This window comes from Numida meleagris, chromosome 11, assembly GCF_002078875.1.
Source record: "Numida meleagris isolate 19003 breed g44 Domestic line chromosome 11, NumMel1.0, whole genome shotgun sequence".
Taxonomy (NCBI): domain Eukaryota; kingdom Metazoa; phylum Chordata; class Aves; order Galliformes; family Numididae; genus Numida; species Numida meleagris.
The window spans coordinates 13,611,231-13,634,268 of NC_034419.1; the positions used below are offsets into that span (position 1 = coordinate 13,611,231).

The 23,038-nt window shown below is 51.6% G+C and overlaps 1 protein-coding gene across 4 annotated transcripts in view; it reads right to left on the reverse strand.

Moving 5' to 3' along the window:
• The window catches only part of PRICKLE2 (prickle planar cell polarity protein 2), an 89,706-nt gene continuing 69,037 nt past the window's right edge, over positions 2,370-23,038 (reverse strand). For all 4 annotated transcript variants that reach the window (XM_021409165.1, XM_021409163.1, XM_021409167.1 and 1 more), the window contains 6 exons: positions 20,093-20,206; positions 18,721-18,858; positions 17,758-17,961; positions 16,136-16,322; positions 13,066-13,920; positions 2,370-4,217 (listed from right to left, as the gene is read on the reverse strand). In XM_021409165.1, the coding sequence (XP_021264840.1) occupies positions 3,349-4,217; positions 13,066-13,920; positions 16,136-16,322; positions 17,758-17,961; positions 18,721-18,858; positions 20,093-20,206 (2,367 nt within the window). In that variant the 3' untranslated portion in view covers positions 2,370-3,348. The remainder of the gene's footprint in view (positions 4,218-13,065; positions 13,921-16,135; positions 16,323-17,757; positions 17,962-18,720; positions 18,859-20,092; positions 20,207-23,038) is intronic.

The following is a 23,038-nucleotide window of genomic DNA, read 5'->3' on the forward strand; positions in this document are numbered from 1 at the left end:
TCGTCCTTCCCCTCGCTATGTCTCTCCGCTGAGCCTCTGCTCATCTGCTTGTAATTTATCTGCATGGCTTCAAGCCTGCGTGGCTTTTGGCTTCCTGAAAAATAAGCCTCGGTGTGCTGGATGCTCCTCTGCCAAATTTGGGAGCTTTTGGGCCAACGTGCTGCCCGCACAGGGTATGTTTGACCGTGGCATGGGCTGTGCAGAGCCCCCAGGCCCTCTGAGGAGAGCGGTCATTAAATTGTGAATGAATGCTCTTTTTTTTGGGGGGGAAGGAAAAGAAAGAACAAAAAATACCTTTTACAGAAAAAAAAAATTGTTAGCAATGGACCTAAACAAACTTCTAATGCTTTTTTTTTAATAGCAAAGTTGACACGGTGCCAGGATCACTCACATTCCACAGCTGTCAAGGGCTCTCTTGGCGAAGCCCCTCCACCAGCATCATCCCGGCTCCCCACCACCTGGTGCTCATCCCCACCTGCAGCTGGAGCCACGGGTTCCAAATTCTGGGGGCAGGGGTGGGGGAAGGCAGAAGAGCGGCTGTGAAGGTCGCTCCCAGGTGCTGGCGACCTGCAGGCAGCGGGTGCACTGCGGTCAGTAACCCAGCAGGGCCAGATGGTGCGGGAGCAGAATTTTACGGGCTCGTAGCTCCAGCCCTCAGGCTCAGTGGGTTTGTCAGAAATGGTTAATCATATTCTGAATAGCCCCCCGCCCCCCAAAACCCACCAATTTCTCCCCCGTGGGACTGCTGCAGCCCATATGAATAAGGTTTGGAAACTAGGTTTACATTTGTACTGCTGGAATTCGTACCAGCTTGGTGTTTTCTTTCTCGCAGAACGTGAGGTGAGACCTTTGTGTCGTGCTGGCAAAGGGCACGGCGGAGGGGAGCACCACGAGATGCTCATCTCACTGATTTGCAGCCTGTCTGCTCTGATTTCAGTGCTGCATTAGGACTGGACACGGTGGGGTGAAGGACACAGCCCTGCTCAAGATGTTGAGGAGCCGCTGCTCAATGAGCCCATCCATTTGTTAAGGAATTGCACGGGAAGAAGTGCAGCAATTCGGATGGTTAGTAAGTCTTGAATGCTCATTGGGCAACAGGCAGAATTACCGTGCTTGTGTTAATTTTCAGAGAGGCAGTGGGTGGTTGGTTATACCTAGGGATTAGCTCTTTGCAATGCAGAGCTGGCTGTACAAACAGTCGTCAGTCCTCAGGCAGCTCAGCTGTACGAGGCACTTAGGGCTGATAGGCAACACTCATTGTGCGGTTAATCAGTGACAGAGAATTAAACTGTACACATTAAAAGCCAATTATGTAATAACCTGTAGTTAGCGTCATACTTGTCACTGAAAGCAATGCCCCTACCCTCCTCACCAGGCCTGTTTGGGAAAACATGCGAGGATCTGTGATCTATCCAAGGAGAAGGCTGTTATTTATAAATTACAGGTTGAAGCCTTGCCCGGCACAATGCAGAACTGTGCAGGGGATGGCAGCTGGGTGCTGATTTGCACCAGGTGAAGACCTGGCTTGTTTAGCACAGGGAAACCAATGTGGGCAGAAGCCCCCTGCTTTGGGTTTCCTGCCTGCCAGAGATGGGGATGGGACACAGGTGACCCTTATGCTGTAACTGTAGTATGGGCCAAGTGAAAATAAGGTCTTTGTTAATTGCTCCACAATTAACCAACACGCCTTCAGAGTAAAAACATACACCCAAGACTCTTCCCTTTGGATGAATACTTCCATTTATTCCAACTGGAAAAAACATTATTTTTTTTTTAAATATACTTAAGTGTGGCGTTTTTTTTATTTTTATTTTTATTTTTTTTTCAAGGAATAATAATTATCACATCGTCCTTTACAAACAACAAAAAAAAAATTCCTAGCAATAGTTTGTGGCACGGAGACACTCATCGTCACAATTTTTCCGCATCTGCTGCTGCGGGTGGGCAAGCCCACGTCCCCCACCGGCGCCAACTCCTGCAGCGGGGGGAGATGGGGCCCCTCCGTCCTCCCCAGCTCCCATTGGGAGGAATGGGGACGCCAGGGCTGCTGCTACGAAGGGCAGTGCCCACAGAGCATCCACCTCCACAGGCCGTGCAGGGCCGCGCCGCGCTTCGCCGCCCCGATGGTTGAAAGCGTACAGAGAAAAACTCAGGTCCACCAGAACACAACACGGCTGAGGCCCTGCCGCTGGGGCACGCCACGGCGCTGGCCAGCAGGGAGCAGTTTGCAGTCGGGTCTCTGAAGTGGTAGGCAGTAGGCAATGCTGAGACTTCCACTTGGTAATGAACAGCAGTTAACATAACCCAGGAAACTAGAGCACCATAAGACAAGTCTATATTCAAAACAACGTCATGCTGACATCACACAATTGCACCATTTACACTTTTATTTACTCCAAATAATAGTTTGACGTTTAGTAACTTTAGCATTCTCTACAGAGGTGTAAAATTCCTTCTCCAGCTTTGGTCATTTACGACTTTGCGGCCATTTGGTAGTTCTGTTCTTTCCTATTTGACAAAAAAAGAGTCACTTTTGCAGCTGTCAGGATTCCTGTCTTTGACTGATAGCGTACCTGAAAACCACAGGTGTGAGCAGACTTCAAAGTGCCACCTTGGGCTCTTCAAGGTTTAATGAGTCAGAAAATGTTTTCTTTACTTACCAGGAACAAAACAAATAGGAAAAAAAAAAAAGAATTAAAAAAAATAAAACAACTCAAACTCTCACTGATATGCTGAAGAAATTTGATGATGAAATGAAAAGTGGGAGGGCCCAAAGTACTCTGTTCAGCTCTGGCAAAAAACAGCTATGGATGTGCATGCATTTTCCCAGTGATTCCTAAGATATAGAAATTCCTCTGATATTACAAAATACAAAAATATTTTCTCCAAACTCTCATTTACATTGCATTTACAACAATCGTGGAAATAACTTAGGCTCCCACACTGAGAGGGACAAAGGTGTACCAAAATGGGGAACGGAAAACGACGGCGTGGTGGGAAGCAAAAGCTACCAGTGACCAGATGGTGACTGCAAAGAGTGGTGACAGAACGTACGGGCAAAGAGAACTCAACAGGGTGGCAGTATCTGGGAGACAGAAGAGAAACTACTAGGTAAGTATTACAGGCTAAAGTGAACTTCTTTTTTTTGTGTGTGTTTTCAAGGTAAGATGTGCAAAATATATTCACCGTGCCCATGATTATAACTATTTATAGAAGCCAGTCTACAACCTTCTTACAAGCCCTTCCTCTTCAGGTCCTTTTCTTACAATAAACGCGCTTACATGATCTAGAACAGTGCAAGTTTGTGAGTTAATCTACATTCTCCGAAGGTGCCCGGCAAGGATGCCATTAGGATATGATACAGTTTTTGCTCTTCTGTCTTTTCCGGCTGTGCAACTGTCCCCTGCCGCCCAAGGTGGAAGACTTGGGCATGCTGTAGGAGCCGTACTTGTGCAGCAGCTCCTCGCTGGTCACGTACCGCAGGCGGGCGGGCTGGGGGATCGGCTCCCCGAGGAAATAGCCCTCGTTGTCGGACTCCGAAGAGGAGGAGCACGTCGAGCACCAGTCGTACTCGGCAAAGTAGGGCCCCCACCGCTCACCCAAGTGGTTCTGCAGGGCAAGGTCTGACACCGTCCTGGGACAGTGGCCGTAGGCGTCCCTGCGGGGACCCTGCTCCAGGCTCTCTCTGCAGCTCCTCTGGTGCATGAACTGATCGTAATCCTCCCTGGCTCGCAGCGAGGGCCTCTCCTTCAGTCGGCAGCACTGCTCACTGGCCAGGTGCAGGGCGTTATCCGAGCGGGAGCGGCGGGAGCGCCGCGGCCGGTGCGGGCGGTAGTGCCGCTCATCGTCCCGCAGTGGAGTTCGTCGGCGGGTGCGCTCGCTCATGGGGGCATGCCTGGTGCTGTCCTGCGCTGCCAGCTTGCCCCCGGCCACCCCGCTGCCGTAGTCGAAGCTCTGGTGCAGGCGGCCATGTGCCGGCCGCTCGCGGTAGCTCATGGGGCTGGCCAGGTCGTGCAGGTTGGGCTCCAGGTCTTGGTACTGCTGCGCCGAGAGCAGGCTGCGGACGGATTCGGCGCTGCGGAACTGCACGGAGGAGTTGAGAGTCCCCATGGTGCTCAGCTTCTCTGAGATGTTCATGCCCGAGTCTTTGCTCAGGTCGGGCATGGAGAAGCGGGAGAGGTGTTCCTGGCGCTTGGCTCCGCCGTCTGCAGAGAGGCCTTTACAGGGAAGGGGGAAGGGAGGGAAAAAAGAGAGTTCAGGAGAATTTCCTGTCACCAGGGATGCAGGGAGAAGGCTGGCTTTGTTCTGCACCTGAGGACTTCTGCTTTAAAATAAACTCAGTGCTTGAGATGCTGTCCTGAAGAGCCCTTCGAGACTATTTTCTAAGAGGAGACAGATCCTCCTTTGGGGAAATCACACCAGCTTAAGGTGTTTTGAGTTGGACTCCGAAGAGTGTTAGTTGCTTTTCACGACTTCCTTCTCCATATGTCTATGCTGTCTGTGGCTTGATAGGAATAACTACTGATGCCAGCGACAAAACCATGCGTCAGAGGTAACCTGAGGCCTCCTGCATGCTGAGATAAGTAGGGTGCCATGATCCAGCACCCACTTCTTGCTCAACAAAGACATCTTTTGAAGGACTGAGCAGTGTCAGGAGCAGCCAAAAACAAGGCCACCGACCAATTCAGGCTTGTCACTGAGCTGCGCTTCCTGGTCCGCAGGTGACACCCATGGTAGGATGGCAAGTACAGCCTTGGCCATGTACAAGGGGCTTCCCTGCAGCCCAAGAAGCATTAATCCCACAACAGAGAAGTGGGGCTTCTGCTTGGCACTATCACATGGTCAAGAAATTCGACATCCCCCATGGCTTCCTAGCCCTGGCCTTTCTTCTGGGAGTTCTATGCCCCACACTTGCAGACACTCAAGGCCAGGTTGCATGGGGCCCTGGGCAGTCTGATCTGGAGGGAGGCAACCAGCCCATGGCAGGGGGTTGGAACTGGATGATCTTTAAGGTCTCTTCCAACCTAAGCCATTCTATGATTCTATATTTTCTGACCATTTTCTGACTACCTTCACGCTGGCTTGACAACTGGCAGCAGTGAGTGCTTACATTACAAGCTCAGGACAACATATTTTGCAAGCTGTTTCAAAGGAAATACATTTCATCCCAAATCAAATGCAGAGTGTTTGCTTTGGCACTTTGCTCCCCGTCACAATCTCCCCGTGCAGACCGAACTGGGAGTGCTGTGCACCATCAGCAGGATTTTCAGCATGACGCACACCCCTTATGCAATCACCAAGAATTTACGACTTTGTAAATTAATTAGAAAACCCAACAACCCAGCCCTCAATTCAAGAATAAACTTTTTTTTTCCTTAACAAAAGCTGCTTGCATTTCATCAAGAGCTCAGCTCCTTCGGCATTAGCCACTGCAAGCCAAAAACGAGCAAGAACAAGGGCTGCTGTCACTAATGCTGCTCACAATCCACTTCAGTGCACCTTTGGGACTTGGCCTTAAGAAGATCTGCAAGATCAGGCTGCCCAAAGGAGCTGCGGGTGCCCCATTCCTGGAGGTGCTCAAGGCCATGGATGGGGCCCTGGGCAGCCTGAGCTGGTGGGGGGCAGCCAGCCCGCAGCACAAGGCTGGAACTGGATAATCTTCAAGGTCCCTTCCAACCCAAGCCATTCCATGACTCTAAGATCCATGAAAAATGGGCCTGGATTTCCAAGTTCCCAACCCAACTAAATGAAGACAATCCCTGAATGCTGCGGGGACAGGGAGATGCAGAGCTTAGAAAAGCAAAGCTGTGTTTTGCTCAAGAAGGACGCACTTCACACCAGCTTGGTGCCTCTTTTCTGCTGATCTCAAGCGGGTTAGCCCAGCTGCCAGCTTCTGCAGCTGCCCCCTACCTCCTCTGTTTGGAAGCAGCCCTGCACGATGCTCCCCATCCTTGCTGCTGCCTCGCGGCAATGTCTGGCTTACAGCACCGGAGCTGCTGCCGCTTTGGTCCTGGTTACACTGGGATCACGTTGTGCACTTTGCCCCAGTCCCCTCGGAGTGAGCACCCTCACAACGTGAGCAGAAGCCTCTCGCATGGGCAGTGCTGATCCAAGCGTGAATCACGGCTGCCGCCAGCTGAACTCTGCCTCAATCAGCTGTGTCAGACAATAGCTGATGCCAAAGAAAACGAGCCCGTGGTGACATCCACACAACTCTTTGTTAAAGAAGCAGCAAAGCTCTCCAATGAGAAAGAACGACACGGTGCTTTGCAGGATACACTTTGGCAGCATCGCTTGCGAGGGCCTCGCCACGTCTGACACAGCACCTGCGTTCTCAGCTCCTGCAGGGCTGCATACAGCCAGAATAGCTGGGAGCATGCGGGGAGAGGCTGCCAAGGCATGGGGAGAGCAGAGCATCAGAGGGAGCCCTGCACGTAGGAAAGGACTCAGTGATGCTCAGGTTGAGTTACAGAGGAGATGGGGGTGCAGCCCCTTGCAGGCACAGAGGCTTTTCCTTTCCCTCTTCAATGGTCTGCACACAGGAAAACAATTTCAGACACACAACTCACTCCCCAGCACAAGGTTTAATCAGTGATTAAACCAGGGGATGTTTTTGGCTGTTGATCTGTATGGCCTGGAGATAATTAAGCACACGCATTATAAAATCTCGTAGCGCTAGGACAGCATAGACTGCAGCAAGGCTGAATGCTGAGCTGGCTTCGGAGGGAGCACAGCCCTGCCATGCAGAAGGGAAACACCACAGAGCTGCAAGGTACAGATTACAGAGTCCTGTCCCTTCCCTGGGAGCCAAAGCCTCAGCAACGCACAGCAGGAGCCTTCCAGCCTGGGTGCAGGGAGCTCGGGGACAGCAGTAACAGTTTGTATAAAAATGTCATCTAGAAAACATGACCTAGGAATAAAGTTTGAAAGAGCAGGGGTTGTTTAGTCTGGAGAAGAGAGGGCTGAAGGGGACGTAACAGCCTTCAAATGGAGAAAAAACGCTTGCAGAGAGGAGGGGAATGCATTATTCTCCAGGTTTGCTGAACTCCTGCAAGGAGAATTTCAGCAATAAAATAAAAGTGGTTAGAAGGCTGCAACATGAGATACTGGAGGGAAACAGAGCTGTTCAGCACGGATGGCTGCCACCGCTCCTTGCACCCCTGGGGACACTGCTGTGGTCCTGCACTGCCCGCCCCTCCTGAAGCCACTGAGCCCCAGCCCCGCAGCAAGGCCCAAGCTCCTTGAGCTACCTGCACTTATTTACAGCTGCTGCTGCTGCTCTCTCTTAATGGCGTGTTTCATCTGGGAACACAACTAAGAATCTGGGAAATTATTAAAAAAAAAAACCTAACCTGGGAAAAAGGGAGTGCAAAGGGGAGACCCTGCCATGCCGTGGGTATCTTCTAATAGGAAATCTGAGAATCTGTTGCACAGGGCTATGCAGGAGCCTTGCATCACCTGGGGCTACAAGTCACTGCCTCTTTCCGAGGGCACTAACCTTGGGGTGACACTAACCTAGAGATGGCTCCCACGGTGCTCTCCTTCCGCAAAGTCATGCTTGGAGTCCCACTGGTACATGCAACAATCCTAAATGTTATTGAGCTTCTCCTCACCATGCACCACACCCCGAAGCTGCAGCTCTGCATGAGGACACCGCGCTTATTTAGCTGCCGCTTGCTGCTGTGTGCACTGAAGCCATGGAAACAAGCGCGCTTCGGATGAATGCAAGTGAAAGCTGCAGCTTGTCTGTGGGCACTCGACATGAAGCTGGAGCTGGCTGCAGCACTGGGAGCACAAAGCAGGCTTCTGGTTAGGAACAAGCAGGGTAAGCCCCTTTGAAGCCCTTCCCCACCCGACAGCAAAAGCTGTGTCAATCCTATATAAGGGTTCCAAGGAAAATAACAGCAGAAGAAGCAAACCAATGGCACGAAGTCCAAAGAGCTGATATTCCCTGCATGCATCACCTCTAAAACCTCGCCACAACAAAGCTCTTCAGCCCGCTTCAATTTCTCCGGCTGCACCGTGTGTGCTTTGCTAAACCAGGGCTGCAGGTTGCATTAATTATGGATTATTAAAACACGGAGCAAATGACAGCAGAGGGGCTGCAGAGAGCACGTAGGCTTGGTGTGAGGCTGCAAATGAGGCACCCGGGAGGGGAAGCAGCTCTCAGTCCCCATTCCATTAAACTCCCCGCGAAGCTTGGCTAATACTGGTGAGGCATCGCTGCAGCCCGTGTCCCACTGCAGGGACAGCGTTGTCTGCCTTGCCCCAACAGGGGAATGATACTGCAGACAAACAGGGCTGTACTGCCTCACCCTCCTTGCCTTCAGATTCAGCAGAGTGCAGACAATTGCCTACACATGGCTCTCCTTGGCAACCTGTACAGGTGCCCAGCAGGGACACAGCCACGCAGGATGGGACCATGTGCCATCTTCCATTCCCCTGTGTCAGAACTCTGCGTCTCCCACAGCACAGGGCAGGCACGTCCTCCCCACTCCTGAAACACGATTTATTTTCAGTTCAACCCTAAGAACTAAAAAGGAACTTAAGGACAAACAGCCTTCCCAGGGCTTTGTTTATAACTCAGCCTTGCTTTGCTTCTGACCGACCTTGGGGTGTGCAGAAATAAAGCAGAGCCGTTATATAACTGAAAGGCACAGAAAGTAAACAGGCTGTGAGGGGAAGGCCAGGAGCCCTGCAAGTCAGGGAAACCTGTCCAGTTCCCTCTGTCTGGCTCACTAACAGAAGACCTGTGGTGGCCATCTCCAGCCAGGCTTCTCCATCCCACTTCTCCAAAGCAGGACATCTTTCCTCTGTTCCCAGCACGGATCTCCCACAGCATTCCCAGGGTGATATTTTTGTTGGAAGAGTCACAGTGAGCACACTTGCAGCTTATCCTTTTTGAAATCTGCACCATCAGCTCCACAGATAACCAACATCCTCATTGGAAGGGTAACTCCTAGGAAAGCAGCAGTGAAGCCAAAGGGCAACACCAGCTCCTGCACCATCCCCAAATATAAGACAGAAAGGGACAGACTCTTTATCAGGGTCTGTTGCGATAGGACAAGTGGGAAATGGCTCCAAACTAAAAGAGAGGAGATTTAGACTGGATATAAGGAAAAAGTCGTTCAGGATAAGGGTAGTGAGTCACTGGCACAGGTTGCCCAGAGAGGTGGTGAGTGCCTCATCTCTGGAGACACCCAAGGTCAGGCTGGACGTGCTCTGAGCACCTGATGGAGCTGTAGGTGTCCCTGGGCATTGCAGGGGGGTTGGACCAGATGGCCTTTAAGGGTTCCTTCTGACTCAAACAATTCCATGATTCAGCTATCCAGCACACGGGCACAGGGACGTGGAGGCCCTGATGTGCTACTGCTGCCTTCTCTCTTCACCCTCTGGTCTTTAGTCCACGTGCCTCTACAGGTCCACGTGCACAGCAGAAGCAATGAAGCTGTACAGAAGCACGCCAAACCTCATGACACTCAGTGACAAAATGCCAGAGAAGGGGAGAAGAAATGTTCCTTGCACTTTGACAATACTTCAATGCTGACCCATCTTGACACGCTGGGCACATCCCAGGGAGAAAAACAAAGCACAGAATGCAGCACAGGGAGCTCTGGACATCCCCCTGCAGTGGGGCACAGGGATAGGATCAGCCCCTGGACCCTCCTCCCCCCCAAGTTCCATCTCCACCATCCCTACCGGTGTGTGGGATGAGGTCAGGAGCTGCTCAGCCACTGTATGCTTTCTTGGAAATCACATCTCAGCCCTGAGAAACAGCTTTTTTCCCCTTTCTGTCCCAGCTTTCAGTCCATCCCACACAGAGGAGCAGGGTCTGTGCCATGCGGTGACACAGAGCAGTGTCACAGGGGCCGGCACTCATTCATTTTCTTGCATTCATACATTTTCTCTCTCTGCTTTCTGGCCAGATCACAGTTGCTGTTTAGTCCTAGAAAAACAAACTGTTTGGGGCCTCTGGGCATCTTGTAACAGAGAAGATAACAGAAACGTGTGCCATACATGTGCAGTCACATTGCACTCTGCAGCAGCACCAGTTAACATTTTTTTTCCTGGATTTATGCCTGTGACAGATGAGAGGAGGAAACGAAGCTCATCTGTTACCCTCACACAAACGCATTTTATCAAGAAATACCTCCAATCTCTGTCTCCTTTTGCATGTAACAGTGTCACCACCTCTCAGTGCAGCTTCCCCTCCGCTCACGCTCTCTGCAGGCTGCACACAAATAGGCCATCACCACAGAGAAACATTTAGCCTGCAGGTACTTCCTTAAGTGGGCTATTTGTCCAGCTGGGATTTTGTGGAAATGGCTTGGAATCATCAGAGAGCAGCTCTTGGTGTCTGATTCAGCTGCTAGGCACACACAGCGCTTGCAAAACCTTTTTGGAGGGCAATGCAACGAGCAGCGTCTCGTTGCAAAAGGCTTCTAGGATTTGAGTTAACTCTTCTGTCCATTGGATAGAAAGCACTGCTGCACATCCGTGTTGCTGCCTGCTCTTACTGACATCTCAGCTAATTATTAGTTAAGTTGTAACAGAAACATCACAGCAAAATCTGCTGCCAGGGAGGAACCACTCTGCTTTTAATACGTGCTCTGCAGGTCAGGGACTGTTTGCCCTTCAGCTCTCCATAAAAAAAAAAAGAATGTTTTCAGCGATGCCATAAAGTATCAGATGGACTCAGTGCTCATTATTTCAGCTATAAGGTGGAGCAACTGTGCAGAGTTGGTAACTCAAAGGGACCTGGGCAGGAGGGGAGCACTGGAGCTGCTTGCAAAGCAGCGGCTGGAGTGTGCTCTGCAAGGGTCTGCAGACCCGAGGAGATACTGGCAGACCCTGTGTGCTTTTGAGCATGATTTACAGGATGTGCATGGGCAAAAGCAAGCAGTGCAGCAGCCTGATTTGCATTTGCATGGTATATGCCATGGAGCTTGCTTTAAGGGGACAAGGAAAGGCAACGACTGTGCCCCGTCACCAAATTTCAGCTTTGCACCTGGGTTCAAAATCAAAGACCTTGGCCAGGTCACCGAGTCTGTCCTCCAAACGCTGCCGATGAAATGGGATAATAATTCTGCCTTTGTTCCTGGAGCTCTCTGCCAGCAGCGCAGCGCTGGGAGCTGCCTGTCATTAGCCCAGTGCCCCTGCAAAGCTGAGCCAGGTCCCAAAGCAAAGAAGATTATTAGATCTTACACATTAATAAAAATGTTATCACCTCCCTCTTCAGAGGTACTGCTTACACATGTTACAAGCCCCATCATGCTGAGCTACTCCCCAGAATAGCAGGAAAGAAGCGAATCATTGTGCAGGCAGCATCTGCAAGGAGATGCACTGCAGCTACACGAGGGAGGATGCTGCTGGGAGATCTCCCTCCCACCATTTCTAAAGGGGTTTTTAAAACGAAATCCACAATGAGTCTTCACTCTAATATGAAAGATTTGCCACGTTTTTTGTCTCTTGACCTGTATCCCAAAAACCTCGTTACACTTCAGCTCCAAAGCATGAAACAACCGCTTCAGTATTCAGATATTGCTCAAAGGAACTCGATGTTGCTCAAGACTATTTGTACTGGGGTTTGCACAAGAGGAGTTTTCAGGAACAGGAGTGGGTTTTGAAACACCGGGCTTTGCTTTGCGGAGCAGTCCCAGCTCCCTCTGCGTTTCACATCTTGCTTTCCTCTGCGCCTGTCTGAGGCTGTAGCAGAGCTCTCTCCAGCTCATCACCGTGCTCCCCCCGTGCTCTCACATTAGCTGGTTAGGGAGATCCTGGCTGAAAACAGACATCGTTTCACATCTTGGCATGGGGCTGGCAACTACCCTAAAAAAAAACCATGCCGAAACCCATCAGTGGGGCGAGGAGGCACGGGCGTATCAAAGGAAACCTGCCCGGCTGGGCTGGGAGAACACTGAGCTGGGATTCTGTGGCATGTGGTGATGCTCCCAGCATGTCCCCAGGTGGGGATCCATTGAGACCAGGCACCAGGCAGCCTCCAAGCTGCTCATGGAGGGGGACAGCGGGAGAGGAACTCCATTTCACAGGGGTTAGGATGAGCCCAGATCCAAACAATGCTTGGCAGGAATGGGAACAGGCTGGGGGAGGAAAGAGCAAGGCAGCATCTCTGGCAAGCAAAGCAGGCTTGATGTTTTCTTTTCCCAGAAGTTTTAAGTGCAGAGATTTTGAAACAATTGGTAGCTGTGTCGAATGAGCGTGGCTGAGATGAGCAGAGTCACGCAGGGCTCCGACCTAACCTAGTGCTTATCCCCATGATGCTACTCCAAAAAGTAAAACCCAAATGCATCTGGAGTGAGACAGCACATTGGGATACACTTGGGACAAAAAGGCCCAGCACTCGTGTGAGACATGATGCTCATCTTGCATGGATTCTTCCCACTTTTACAGCAGGATTGAAGAGGAGAAAAAAAGCTCTGCGGAATGGGGAAGGAATTTGGCCCAACTAGCCACGAGCTCCATAGCTGCACATTGTGTAAAAGGGGTTAACTGCGATTGTTTCAAAGCATTTAAAAATATTTTTAGCCCACAACAGCAGCTGACAGCAGTCCTCAAAGTGCTGAATGCTGGACTCTGTCTCTGCTTTAGCAGTTGGCCTTGATGTTTTCTCCCTCTGCACAAAAGAGAGGATTAAAGAGCTTGAAAACATTTGTTTCGAGCTATGCGGAAAGGCCAGCCATTTACAAAGCACTGCATTTGCTAAGCGGGCAGATCGAGCGAGACGGCGCTGCCAGGCACACGAGGGGCCAGGCAGGCGGCTGGTGGCCCCCAGCCATGTCCCTTGGTACCCCCTGCCCTAGTGCCAGCATGTCTGGCGGCAAGCAAGAGAGGGCTAGGAGCACCTCACTGCCCCTTGCGTTAATTGTAACAGGTTGTAATGAGCCCAGCTCGTGTGTTCCAGCGCAAGGTGACCACGTGCTTCGTGGATCCTGAATCTGTTTCAATAGGAGGAAATGCTGGAAGACCCCTGCCACAGTGAGCCTGTACATGGAGACTCGCTGAGCAGCAGGGCTGTGCCACATGCAAAGGGAAATGATGACGTACCTGTGGCATTTGAAAGAGCCAGGGACTCCATGGAGCCGCGAGGAGTCTGCTCGGTGGGTGTCAGGTCCTCCGTGAACTTCAGGGCATTGATGGGGTGCCGGGTGCGGCACTGTGGAGTGGGCATCCCGCCTTCCTCTTCCTCTTCATACTTGGGGACTTTGAGGCTCCCCCGGGTCTCAGGGAAGCTCTGGTTGGACATGTCACTGTAGCTCTCCTGCGAGCGAAGCCTCCCCGAGTAGTAGTCCTCTCTGCAGTCCTGGATGAAGCTGCCTCCATGCCCCTTCATGGCTAGCGAGGAGCTCCTCTTCGGGTTGCTGAAATGCTTACCCCATAAATCTGGCTGCGAGCCTGGGACCTGGCTGGGGTTATAGGAAGTCCTGATATTGCATTGGCTGAGAAGCTGCAGAGGGCTTTGGGCCTGCCCCTGCTCCATTTTACTCCCGTAGTGGTAGAGCTCATCCCTGCTCCTCCATACGTGCTCCCGGTTGAGGCTCGGCGTCTGGCTGGCCAGGCTCAGCAGGTCCATCTGCAGCGAGAGCGGGTCCACGTCGGTGGAGAGGCGGTTGGAGGTGACCTGCAGCTGGCTCAGCGCCGTCTCCTCCGCCTTGCCCTTGTTCTTGCCGATCTTGGCGCTGCGGCGGGACTCCTTGGCCCGCGCGCTCTGGAAGGCCGAGTCGGAGGAGTCGGAGCCGTTGGGGTCGTCGCCCACGCTGCAGGCCCGCGAGCAGAAGATCTGCCCCTGCTTGGGCAGGAAGGGCCGGCCCAGGAGGGACTTCTTGCACTGTGCGCAGCAGAAGCAGGTCTCGGTGGCGTGCCAGTGCTGCCCGTCGTATGTCATCTGGCCCTGGTCGATACCTGGGGGAAACCATGCACAGAGTTAGGCCGCCTGCTGGCTGCTCATTGCTCCCGGCCCCAAACCCTACACGCTCACCGCTTGGCCACCCTGTGACACCTACCCGTGCTCGCTCTCAAAAGCCCTTTGGTGGGGTTTCTCTGGCATGTGAAGTTACGCCCATTCCTAATTCTTTGCAGGTTGCAGGCCTTTGCTAGGGAGTTGCTCAATGTTGGGAAAGGCAGCGGAGGTGAGCCTCCAGCTATTTCACATTAAATGGGGATATTTCCGATCATAAAGCTGAGGAATGCAAGAAGTTCTCCATGCAGCCCTTGAAGCCAAAGCAATAATATGCTGCCTATTTAAAAACCAAAAAGCGTCCAACCAAACCATAAAGAGGGATCTGTAAGTATGCAACAGAACAGATCTCATCCCTGCCCCTCACTGCTCCAGTCCTGACTGCCTTCCCAGCTTCGCTTTATTCTGGCTGCTGGGGCCCCCTTTCCAGAAGGCAGGCAGAGCCTGCTCCAGAGATTTAAGTGCATCCCCATGCTTCTCCCTCAGCCAAATTTTCTCCTGCCAAGCCTCTTGGGATAAGTAACGGAATGAACGCAAAGAGCCTGTCCCCAGCCAGTGACACCCCAGGCCAGTTGCATGCGTCGGCCAGAGCCGCTGTAGCACGTGCCTGGTACAGACATCAGAGCCATGAGCAGAGCTCCCAAGGCTTCAATTACAGCATTTATTTGCCTGTTTGAGCTGCCATTCTGGGCAAAAGCCCCCATTACCTGAGAAACAGCCGCAGAGGGTGCAGGCTGGCTGTGCTGCAGAGAGCCTTGCTGCATGTGTGCACGGTCCTGCTTGAATGCACACTGCAGCCCCTGCTTGCATGCATGCAACAGCCCTGCCACTGGAAGTGCCCGATGCCACTGGTTGACTTACAAATGAACTACATGTTCACAATCCCTTTCATTCCAAGCTAAACTGGCTTTAGCCTGGTTGTTTTTTCCTCCCCTCATAATGAGTGAAATGTTTTTACACAGAGGCTGGAGTGCCCTTGCAGACAAAAGAGAGAAAAGACAGCGGGTGAGATTTCATCAGCTCCTTTTTCAATGATCCATAGCCATCTTGCAGAGACGGGGGCACAGCCTCCTTGCTCAGCAGCTCTGCCATACAACCCAGACCTAAGTTTTAAGAACATCTCCAACTCCAATTTCTGCGGCTGCTGAGCACATTTACCACAAGCAAGTTGCAGCAAAATGACTGCAGCCCTTCTTTGCTAGAAATGTGCAGATACACAGCAAAACAGGAACTGGAGGGAAAAACTGGCAGCAAGCAGGCTTGATGCCAACACCCTGCACCAGCCTTGGCCAAGGTGCCCGGACCAGGTGATCAGCCATTGTGTTTACCTGTTACAGGCACCTCTCTTCTAATGAGGCCTGGCAAAATGAAATCCCATCTGCCACGGGGAAAGGGATGCAAGCGGACAGTTAGCTGGGCTCAGTCCACACAGGGCACCGCAGCAAAGAATTGGCAGCAGATGGGTGAAGCACAAGGGAAGGGACCGTGAGAGGCACAACAGCTGCTTCTGCAGTGCTCCGCAGCTGAGCTTTCAGAAAAGATGTGCTATAGGTTGCAGCAAACACGTCCTCCAAGTGCTTTGTTGAAGCCCTGTGTCTTCCCCTGTGCCATCTGCCCGCTGCACAAGAGCAAAATGTTTTTTTCTCTCCCTCCAGCCTGTGAATGATTGGAACGCTGCATAGGCACGTGAGCTCACCTCCACGGACAGACAAAGGCCGCCCGTGTGCCACGCGTGCAACCGCATGCAAATGCTCAGCCAAAGGGCAAAGCGAGCCGTGCAGCCCTGCACCAGGGAAAAGAGCCAGGCCCGGTGCAAAGCACACCCCAAGCCAGCCCGTCTCCCTGCTCCAGAAAGGCAAGTTGACTCCAATGCATTATTTCTTTCTGTCTGAGAACATCTGTCTGCAGGTTAATTAAAAAAGGCAAACAGAAACAATCATGATGCCTAATGAGCAACCATCTTTCACATCAGTAGCTCATTAACTCCTGAGCGAGCCTTCAGCTAGCTGGGGAGGAAGCTGAGATTCAGAGAGATAGGCTGCTTACAGGAAAATGAGATTTAGAAGAACAATGTGTGCCTTAAATTCTGGCAGAGAAAGCTCTCCCTAGTCACACAGCTCCTGAGACTGCTCTTCCACAGACAGGGAGGAGCACACATACCGATGTGCTGGGCGCAGGTGTCGCAGTACTCGGCGTAGAGGGACTCGAAGCAGCTGCAGCAATAGGGCCGCCCGTCCTTCATGATGTACCTCTGCCCCCCCAGCACGGTCTCGCACTCAAAGCAGCAGAAGTGCTTCATGTGCCAGTGCCGCCCTTCGGCCTCCGTGCATTCGTCAGCAAAAATGATCTGCGGGAAGAAAAGCAACGGTGGAGCAGAGTCAGTCAGACAAGGGACCCAGGACATGGGCACGAGCCTTTGTGTCTCTTTTTGCTCACACAACCTCTGAATTTCACAGCTCAACCCCCAGCCCTACACCCTGTTAAAATGCAAACTGGTGTGTGGACCAGAAAGTGTTAATGCCCAGCTTGCAGTAATGGGTCCTGGGGGTGCTTGTAAGCACATCCATCAGCAGAAGGGGTCGATGAGGGTAATAAACACGCTTATATACAACCCATCGATCTGGGGGACTTTTGAAGAAATGAACAGCCACTTATTAAAACACATCTATCCGTCTCTGAAACAGTGACCTGACTACAAAGGATGACTGAAAGCACAATGAAAAGTGGCAGGTCTCTGGAGGGCAGACAGAGCTACCTGGCCCCTCACCATCATTCCCACCCTGCTGCCACCTGCTTGCACTGACAGCTTTCCCTTTTCCGCGTTCCCTTGTCACAATTAGTGCTGGATGCTCCAGTGGAAGAAGCGTTGTGAAAGAAGGAGCTGAATGAAAGCCTGGTATGAGAATTTGCAAGGATAAAAAGTACAAGAAAAGAAATTTCCCAGCCTAAACCACGAGGAAACAGGGCCAGTTGCATGGTTAGGAGTTGTTTTTTCACTGGTAACATTACAAATTTAATTGGATACATACGTCAATGTTCCTTATATTTCAAGTGCATATAGCCTTGGATTTTTACTGTTATACGCTTGCATAGATGGGACTTGGTATTTTATAGTACATATGGTTTTCCACACTATGGTTTTCCAAACTTTAGAAGCCAGAACAATTTCCTTCACCAGCCTTTTAAACAGAGATTGACACTTGAGAAATGTTCAGAGTCAACTCCGCACGGTTTTTTATATTCGTTTTGTATTCCATTTGTTCGGCTTCCTGCATCCCTTTAATCTCCTCTCTGAAAGCCTGTTTTGGCTCAGCGTGCACTCAAACACTACTGCTTGTAAGAAACACAACACTCATCCCACCAGAGGCTTCCTCTGGGGGAAGAGAGGAGAAGGAAGGAAGGGCACACACAACCGGGCTGAAATTACAAAGCATGGGTGGGTGTGTTGTTACTGGAAACGCTTTGGGTAGATTTCAACACAAAATCCCACAGGATGCCAAATGGAAACCCTACGAAAAGCTTGCAGGGCAAAGCCAAAGCATCATGCTTTGCATCCGCTCCCACTGTGCGCAGAGGGGAAATACCTTCTCGTGCATCTGTACCGAGGTGCATCTTTCTGGTGGCCCCCCTTCGGTCCAGCTCTTGGCTCCCAAATTCAAATCACTGCCTATTGGGGATTTTGCTTAATTCTTATGAGTCACTCAAGAAAAAAACCTCATGCCATAGAAAAACAGGGTACAGAGGTGGACAGCTGGAATTTAATGGGGCTTGTGGGCTCTTACCTCATCACATGCTGCGCACCGGGGCTTGAGGCACTCGGCGTGGTGCCTGCCACAGTAAATCTTGCCGTCCTGGTAGAAGTAGATCAGATCGACCAGCAGCTCGTTGCAGACACTGCAGATGAAGCAAGGAGGGTGCCAGCAAACGCCGTGCCCGGCTCGCGAGGCGAAAACAGCCATGTCCCCTCCATTGATCTGCCCACCGCACTGTCAGAAAAGCCAACATGAGACAAAAGACCAGTGAGCCCATCCCTAAGGAGATGCTTTTGCAAAAGTGGCAGAAAATGGTAATTCACTGTTCAAGTAAAGAACCCCCTTCCTGTTGCCTCTCCAAGAATCTCAGGGGCTTTTTGGGTCCTATCTTGGTTCCACTTCTGCCTTGCTGGAGTCCCGCTGCGATGGTGACAACCCAATGGGCACTCACTGTGATGGTGACCCAACGACTGCTTGCCACAATAATGTATCTCAAATACTGTGTTCAGTTTTAGACCCCTCACTACAGGAAAGACATAGAGGCATAGAGATGTCCAAAGGAGGGCAACAAAGCTGTGAAAGGTTTGGAACACAAGACTTATGGGAAGCAGCTGAGGGAACTCGGATTGTTTTATCTGGAGAAGGGGAGGTTCAGGTTGGATTTTAGGAAAAATTTATTCTACAAAAGAGCGGTGATGCATTGGAACAGGCTGCCCAGGGAGGTGGTGGAGTCACCGTCCCTGGAGATGTTCAGGAACTGTGGAGATGTGTCACTGAGGGACATGGTGAGTGGGCATGGTGGAGGTAGGTCAACAGTTGGTCTGGATGATCTTAGAGGTCATTTACAACCTTAATGATTCTATGATTCTAGCCCCAGGATCCCAGCAGCTTTCCCTGCTCAAGCTTTGGGATTAGTCAAAGTGACTGCTCTGGTCCCCAAAAGCCACGGGGTGCTTGTGGCATGCTCCCACCACTCTGCCGCCTGCTACCCACCTGCTCGCAGATGGCTCCTGTCATGGTCACGGGGAATGGCCGGACATTGCCTCTCCCTAAGTTTTCCCTCTTCCTTTGATTGCTGAAGAGCTTGAGCTCCCTCTTTTCCTCCTCATCCAACGAATTGCAATAACGGACCTAGAAAACAGAAGCGATGCTTGGTGCTCCGCACCATAATCCCATAGGCTCTGTGAAGCTCACGGAAGGAATCCAAGAAAACATACAGCCACCTCCATAGGTGGAATTTCAGCAGAAATTCAAACCCATCCCAGCCACCAGTTCAATGATGCATAAATGAAAAACAACTGAAAATATATGACCAGGCCTACCTCCTCCACCAGCCACCTTATGGCAGAGATGTTACAGCAGTGTCCAAGAGTTTTGTTGGCGTTTCTCAAGCACGGCCCACTCTCCCTGTGTAAATGACGGAGTTCCAGCTATTTGGGAACTCCAACTGTTATTTCTCTACTCTTCAAGAGGAGCAAAACCAAGCACGAGCGGGAACTGGATGCAAATTGCTCAGGGAAGCAACGCTCAGGGAAACAACACTTGCTCGTGCTTCCAGCCTGCAGCAGCGCAGCTTTGCTGAGCATTTATCCTGGACTTTTCCAGCTGTGGATTTCTGATGCTGCCAGGGGAGGCAGGAGGGCAGGTTCAGGCCTGAGGGTGCGTGCGAAGCCCCTGTGCGGTGCCGGCACCCAGCCACGCATGGGTAAACTCGTGAATTCCTGACCTAGATGAGACAAAGTACCCTCTTGTCTTTTCCAGGGCAGCTTCTTCAAAAGGAGCACAAAAATCTTTTCTTTTTTCATTGTTTACAAAGGGAAATTTTGCGGGCTAGCAGCAGCCAGTGTTCTCCCTGATAAAAAAAGATGTCAGAGAGCGGGCCCCTTCTGCTGCCTCACATGTCTTTCCTGCAAGACGCAGCAAGGTGTGCTTGCTTTGCTGGTGTTGACTCAAACCCTGGCCTCCCAGGCTCACAACTCATGAGCAAAACACCTCACCTCCTTGGTGCACGTCAAGGTGAGCTGGAAGGAGCGCCTGGGAAAGGCTTTTGTTACTTTGCATCTGGCTGAGATAAACAGCACTTGGAGCTGCTTTGAGCGTAGCTTCCAAGGGCTGAGAAAGTGCTTTTATGTCAGAGAAGCGCAGACGATTTCAAAAACAAAAGCTGAGACTTTAAAAACAAACTGCTCCCAACCTCCAGCAGAATCCCAACAGGTAGCAAACAGCTCTGTTGAAACAGCAATGCCTCCGAACTCCACGGAAAAGCAGAAAGGGCCGCAGAAAGAACCACCCGCAACTCCGAGGAGAGGGACCCCAGGAAGAGCATCCCGTCCCCTTCTGTCACCGACACCACGAGGTCACTCACCTCATTGTCATGCGGTGGCAGCTGGTGCAGAAGCTGCTTGATGCGAGATTTTTCCCCCGGGCTGTTGACGTAGGGCACCTTGTCTTCTGGAAGGCAACTGTAGTACTGGTGCACCTACGGAGCAAAAACAGGCACCGGTTATTTCTGACCGAGCAGAGCAATGCAGCCACGTGCTGCCTTGGGTTTGCTGCCTTCTTCTCCAAAGAGGGCTCGAGGAGGGCGGCAGCGCCCGCCGGCTTGTTACCGTTTGCTCCGTCAGCCTCCATAGTGTTAGCATGCTTGGCCGGCTGCGGGGATGTGTCGGCACCTGCCTCGGCAGGGCAGGTTACAAAGCCTGTGCCCCGGCAGCCTCCGTGTTGCCGGCTATATCTCAGCCTCCACCTCCATCAAAACCCTCCGGGCCTTTTCTCCAGCAATTTGTGAAAATAAACAGCAGATAACATCTGTTGGAAGGCTTGCTTGGTGTTCTTTCCTTCTCTTTCGTCTCAGAGTATATAATTAAAACCAATTATGACAAGCGCAGCATGGTGGGGCCCGGCGTGCCCTGGCGCAGGAAGAGCCTGGTGAGGAAGCACGCCCTGAACTCTGCGCTCCAGCTGCCACACCTGGGACGTGCACAGAAGGGCCGGGATGCAGCTCCCTGGCCCTGCAGCAGCTCCGAAATGGCCATGCAGGGCTTCAACAGCTTGGGAGAAGCAGGAGACGGTGAAGGTAAGGGAAGATCTTGCTGCTTGGCTGGGATCAGGAGGCTCTGGATGCTGGGGCAGGAGCAGGGGGATGGACGGCTTCCTTCAATCTGCGCTCGGCTGGAGAGATGCAGACTGCTTTCTGCCTTGCCACCATGGGATTAACCCTCCTGAGATGTTTTCTCTGCTTTTGGGCACTTTTTGGACACCACTGCTGTGGTGCTTTTCTCTCAGTGGTTCCATTCTTCTCCGAACCAATGCTTGGATCAAGCTTTCCCATCATGGGATTTTATGACAAAGGAGCTTGTTAGCAGGTTTCCAGCTGCATCGCTGACAAGGGAACTGCTCGTGTCACCTAGCTGAGGAGCACACTGCGTGTGTGCCACGTGAGCCCCCGAATTTGCTTTGCTAAAGAACAGACCCACAAGCTATAGAAACCACCAAAGGCTGAGAAGTATTTTGTTATGTTAAAAAGAGAACAAGCTTACGTAGGTTAGAACACTTACTTTGCATTTATAGAGCATCCTTCATCCAAGGACATCAAAGCACATTGAAAACACATTCCTATGACACGCTACACGAGGGAGCAGATATATCCACTGCAAAGCACTATTTATGGCGTAACGATGTTCTGTGAGCTGCCCGAGCTCATGCACCAGCTCCACAACAGAGCTCGCAGCAGCAAACCCACCGCTGTGTCCCTCCTGCTATAGTCTCTGTCCAGCTGCCAGGCTCTGGCTTTTCCCTGCGGTGCTGTCCTGGGGCTCCGAGCACTGCTGGCTCCTCTTGGCCAACCCTCCAGGTGCATCAGCTGGGCTGCCGGTTCCACCCGCACTCAGGGCGCTCCGTTTGTTCTCCTCTTGTGAAGTTCTTTCGCCCGTTGAGTCCTTGAAGTTGGCGGAGACCAGAAATGATTTTTTATTTTTTTTTGAAGAGCCGCCAAATGACATCAGGCTGCTCCGTTCCCTATAGCAATGAGCTGTGAGACGCGCACCCTAGGCGAGAAGCAGGGATGTGTGCCTTTCCCTCAGCTTGGGCAGCCAGGAGCTGCCTTCCCGCACTACATGTGCGCATGGCTCCTTCTGCTTCCGCTGGGAAGTTTTCCATTTAACCCCAACAGGTCTGTGGGAACCAGCTCTCATCACACTGGCAACATTGCCTGGCAGGGATGGGCAGTTTGGTTTGAAAAGCAAAACAAAACAAATACAACAGGCTCCAACCTGCGTTCTGCTGCCTGCAATAACCCAAAAGTGGTTTGCTTCGGGGTCACAGCAGCCAGCAGGACCTTCTGTATGGGTGCTTGCAGAAGGGTTGCAGAGGCAGTTGCTGGTCCTTCCCCATGGCTATGGGCAACAAATAAGCCCCGCCACATGCAGGTGATGAGCAGAAATATGTCCCTTGCCCAGGTGATTGTAATCCAGGTAACACAACCTCTCATTTGTTGCCAATTCCCAGCTACAGGCTGCCAGAGTTGGGCTGGCAAAGCCCGGCTGCGATGCTTGAGAATGAGGAAAAATAAAGGAAAAAGGGATTTTCAGATACATTTGGCTTTCCATGGAGAAAGGCCTGCAGAAAATGTTAACTCACTGGAAAAGTAAAACTGCTCTGTCTGCACTTTGCTTTTGTACAAAAGGTCAGCGTTTTCCATGAAAAAAACTCCTCCTCCATTCAGTTCTGGTTCAAAGCACGTACGAGCCTTAGAGCCACGAACCCTCTGCAGAGCCACCGTGGCCAAAGGGCTGATCCCAACCCCTGGGCACTGGCGGATGGCTATCCCCTGACCTTCCAGGCACTGCAGCACGAGCTGCACCAGATAATTGCTTTTTTATTAAATACTTGTGCTGTACGACACAGCAACTCAATGTCTCTCTATTTCCCCTTGCAACAGGCCTACTTTGTCTACAATTATCCTAACAAGAAGCTCAGGAGCCACTTGAGGGACCTGGCTGGATTTCCTGCTAGGCTTCCCCACTTGCCCCTCTGCTGCAGCCTCTGCTCCCATTTTGAAGGGAGAACCCCCTGAGGAATCTGAAAAATATCATGCCGAGTCACAATAAGACTTCTGCGTGGGCTTGGAGCCCCAGATGCCACCAGGGTGCAATGGCAAAAATGTTTTCCATGCTATGTCTGGACCTTCCCAGCCATCCTCCCCATTCCATGCGTTATCCCCATCTTCAAAAAGAAATTGTTCCAAGGGCCCTGTGTTTTAGTGAGGGCACGGGTAACAACTGCTGATACGCATTTTAGAGCTTAACGACTC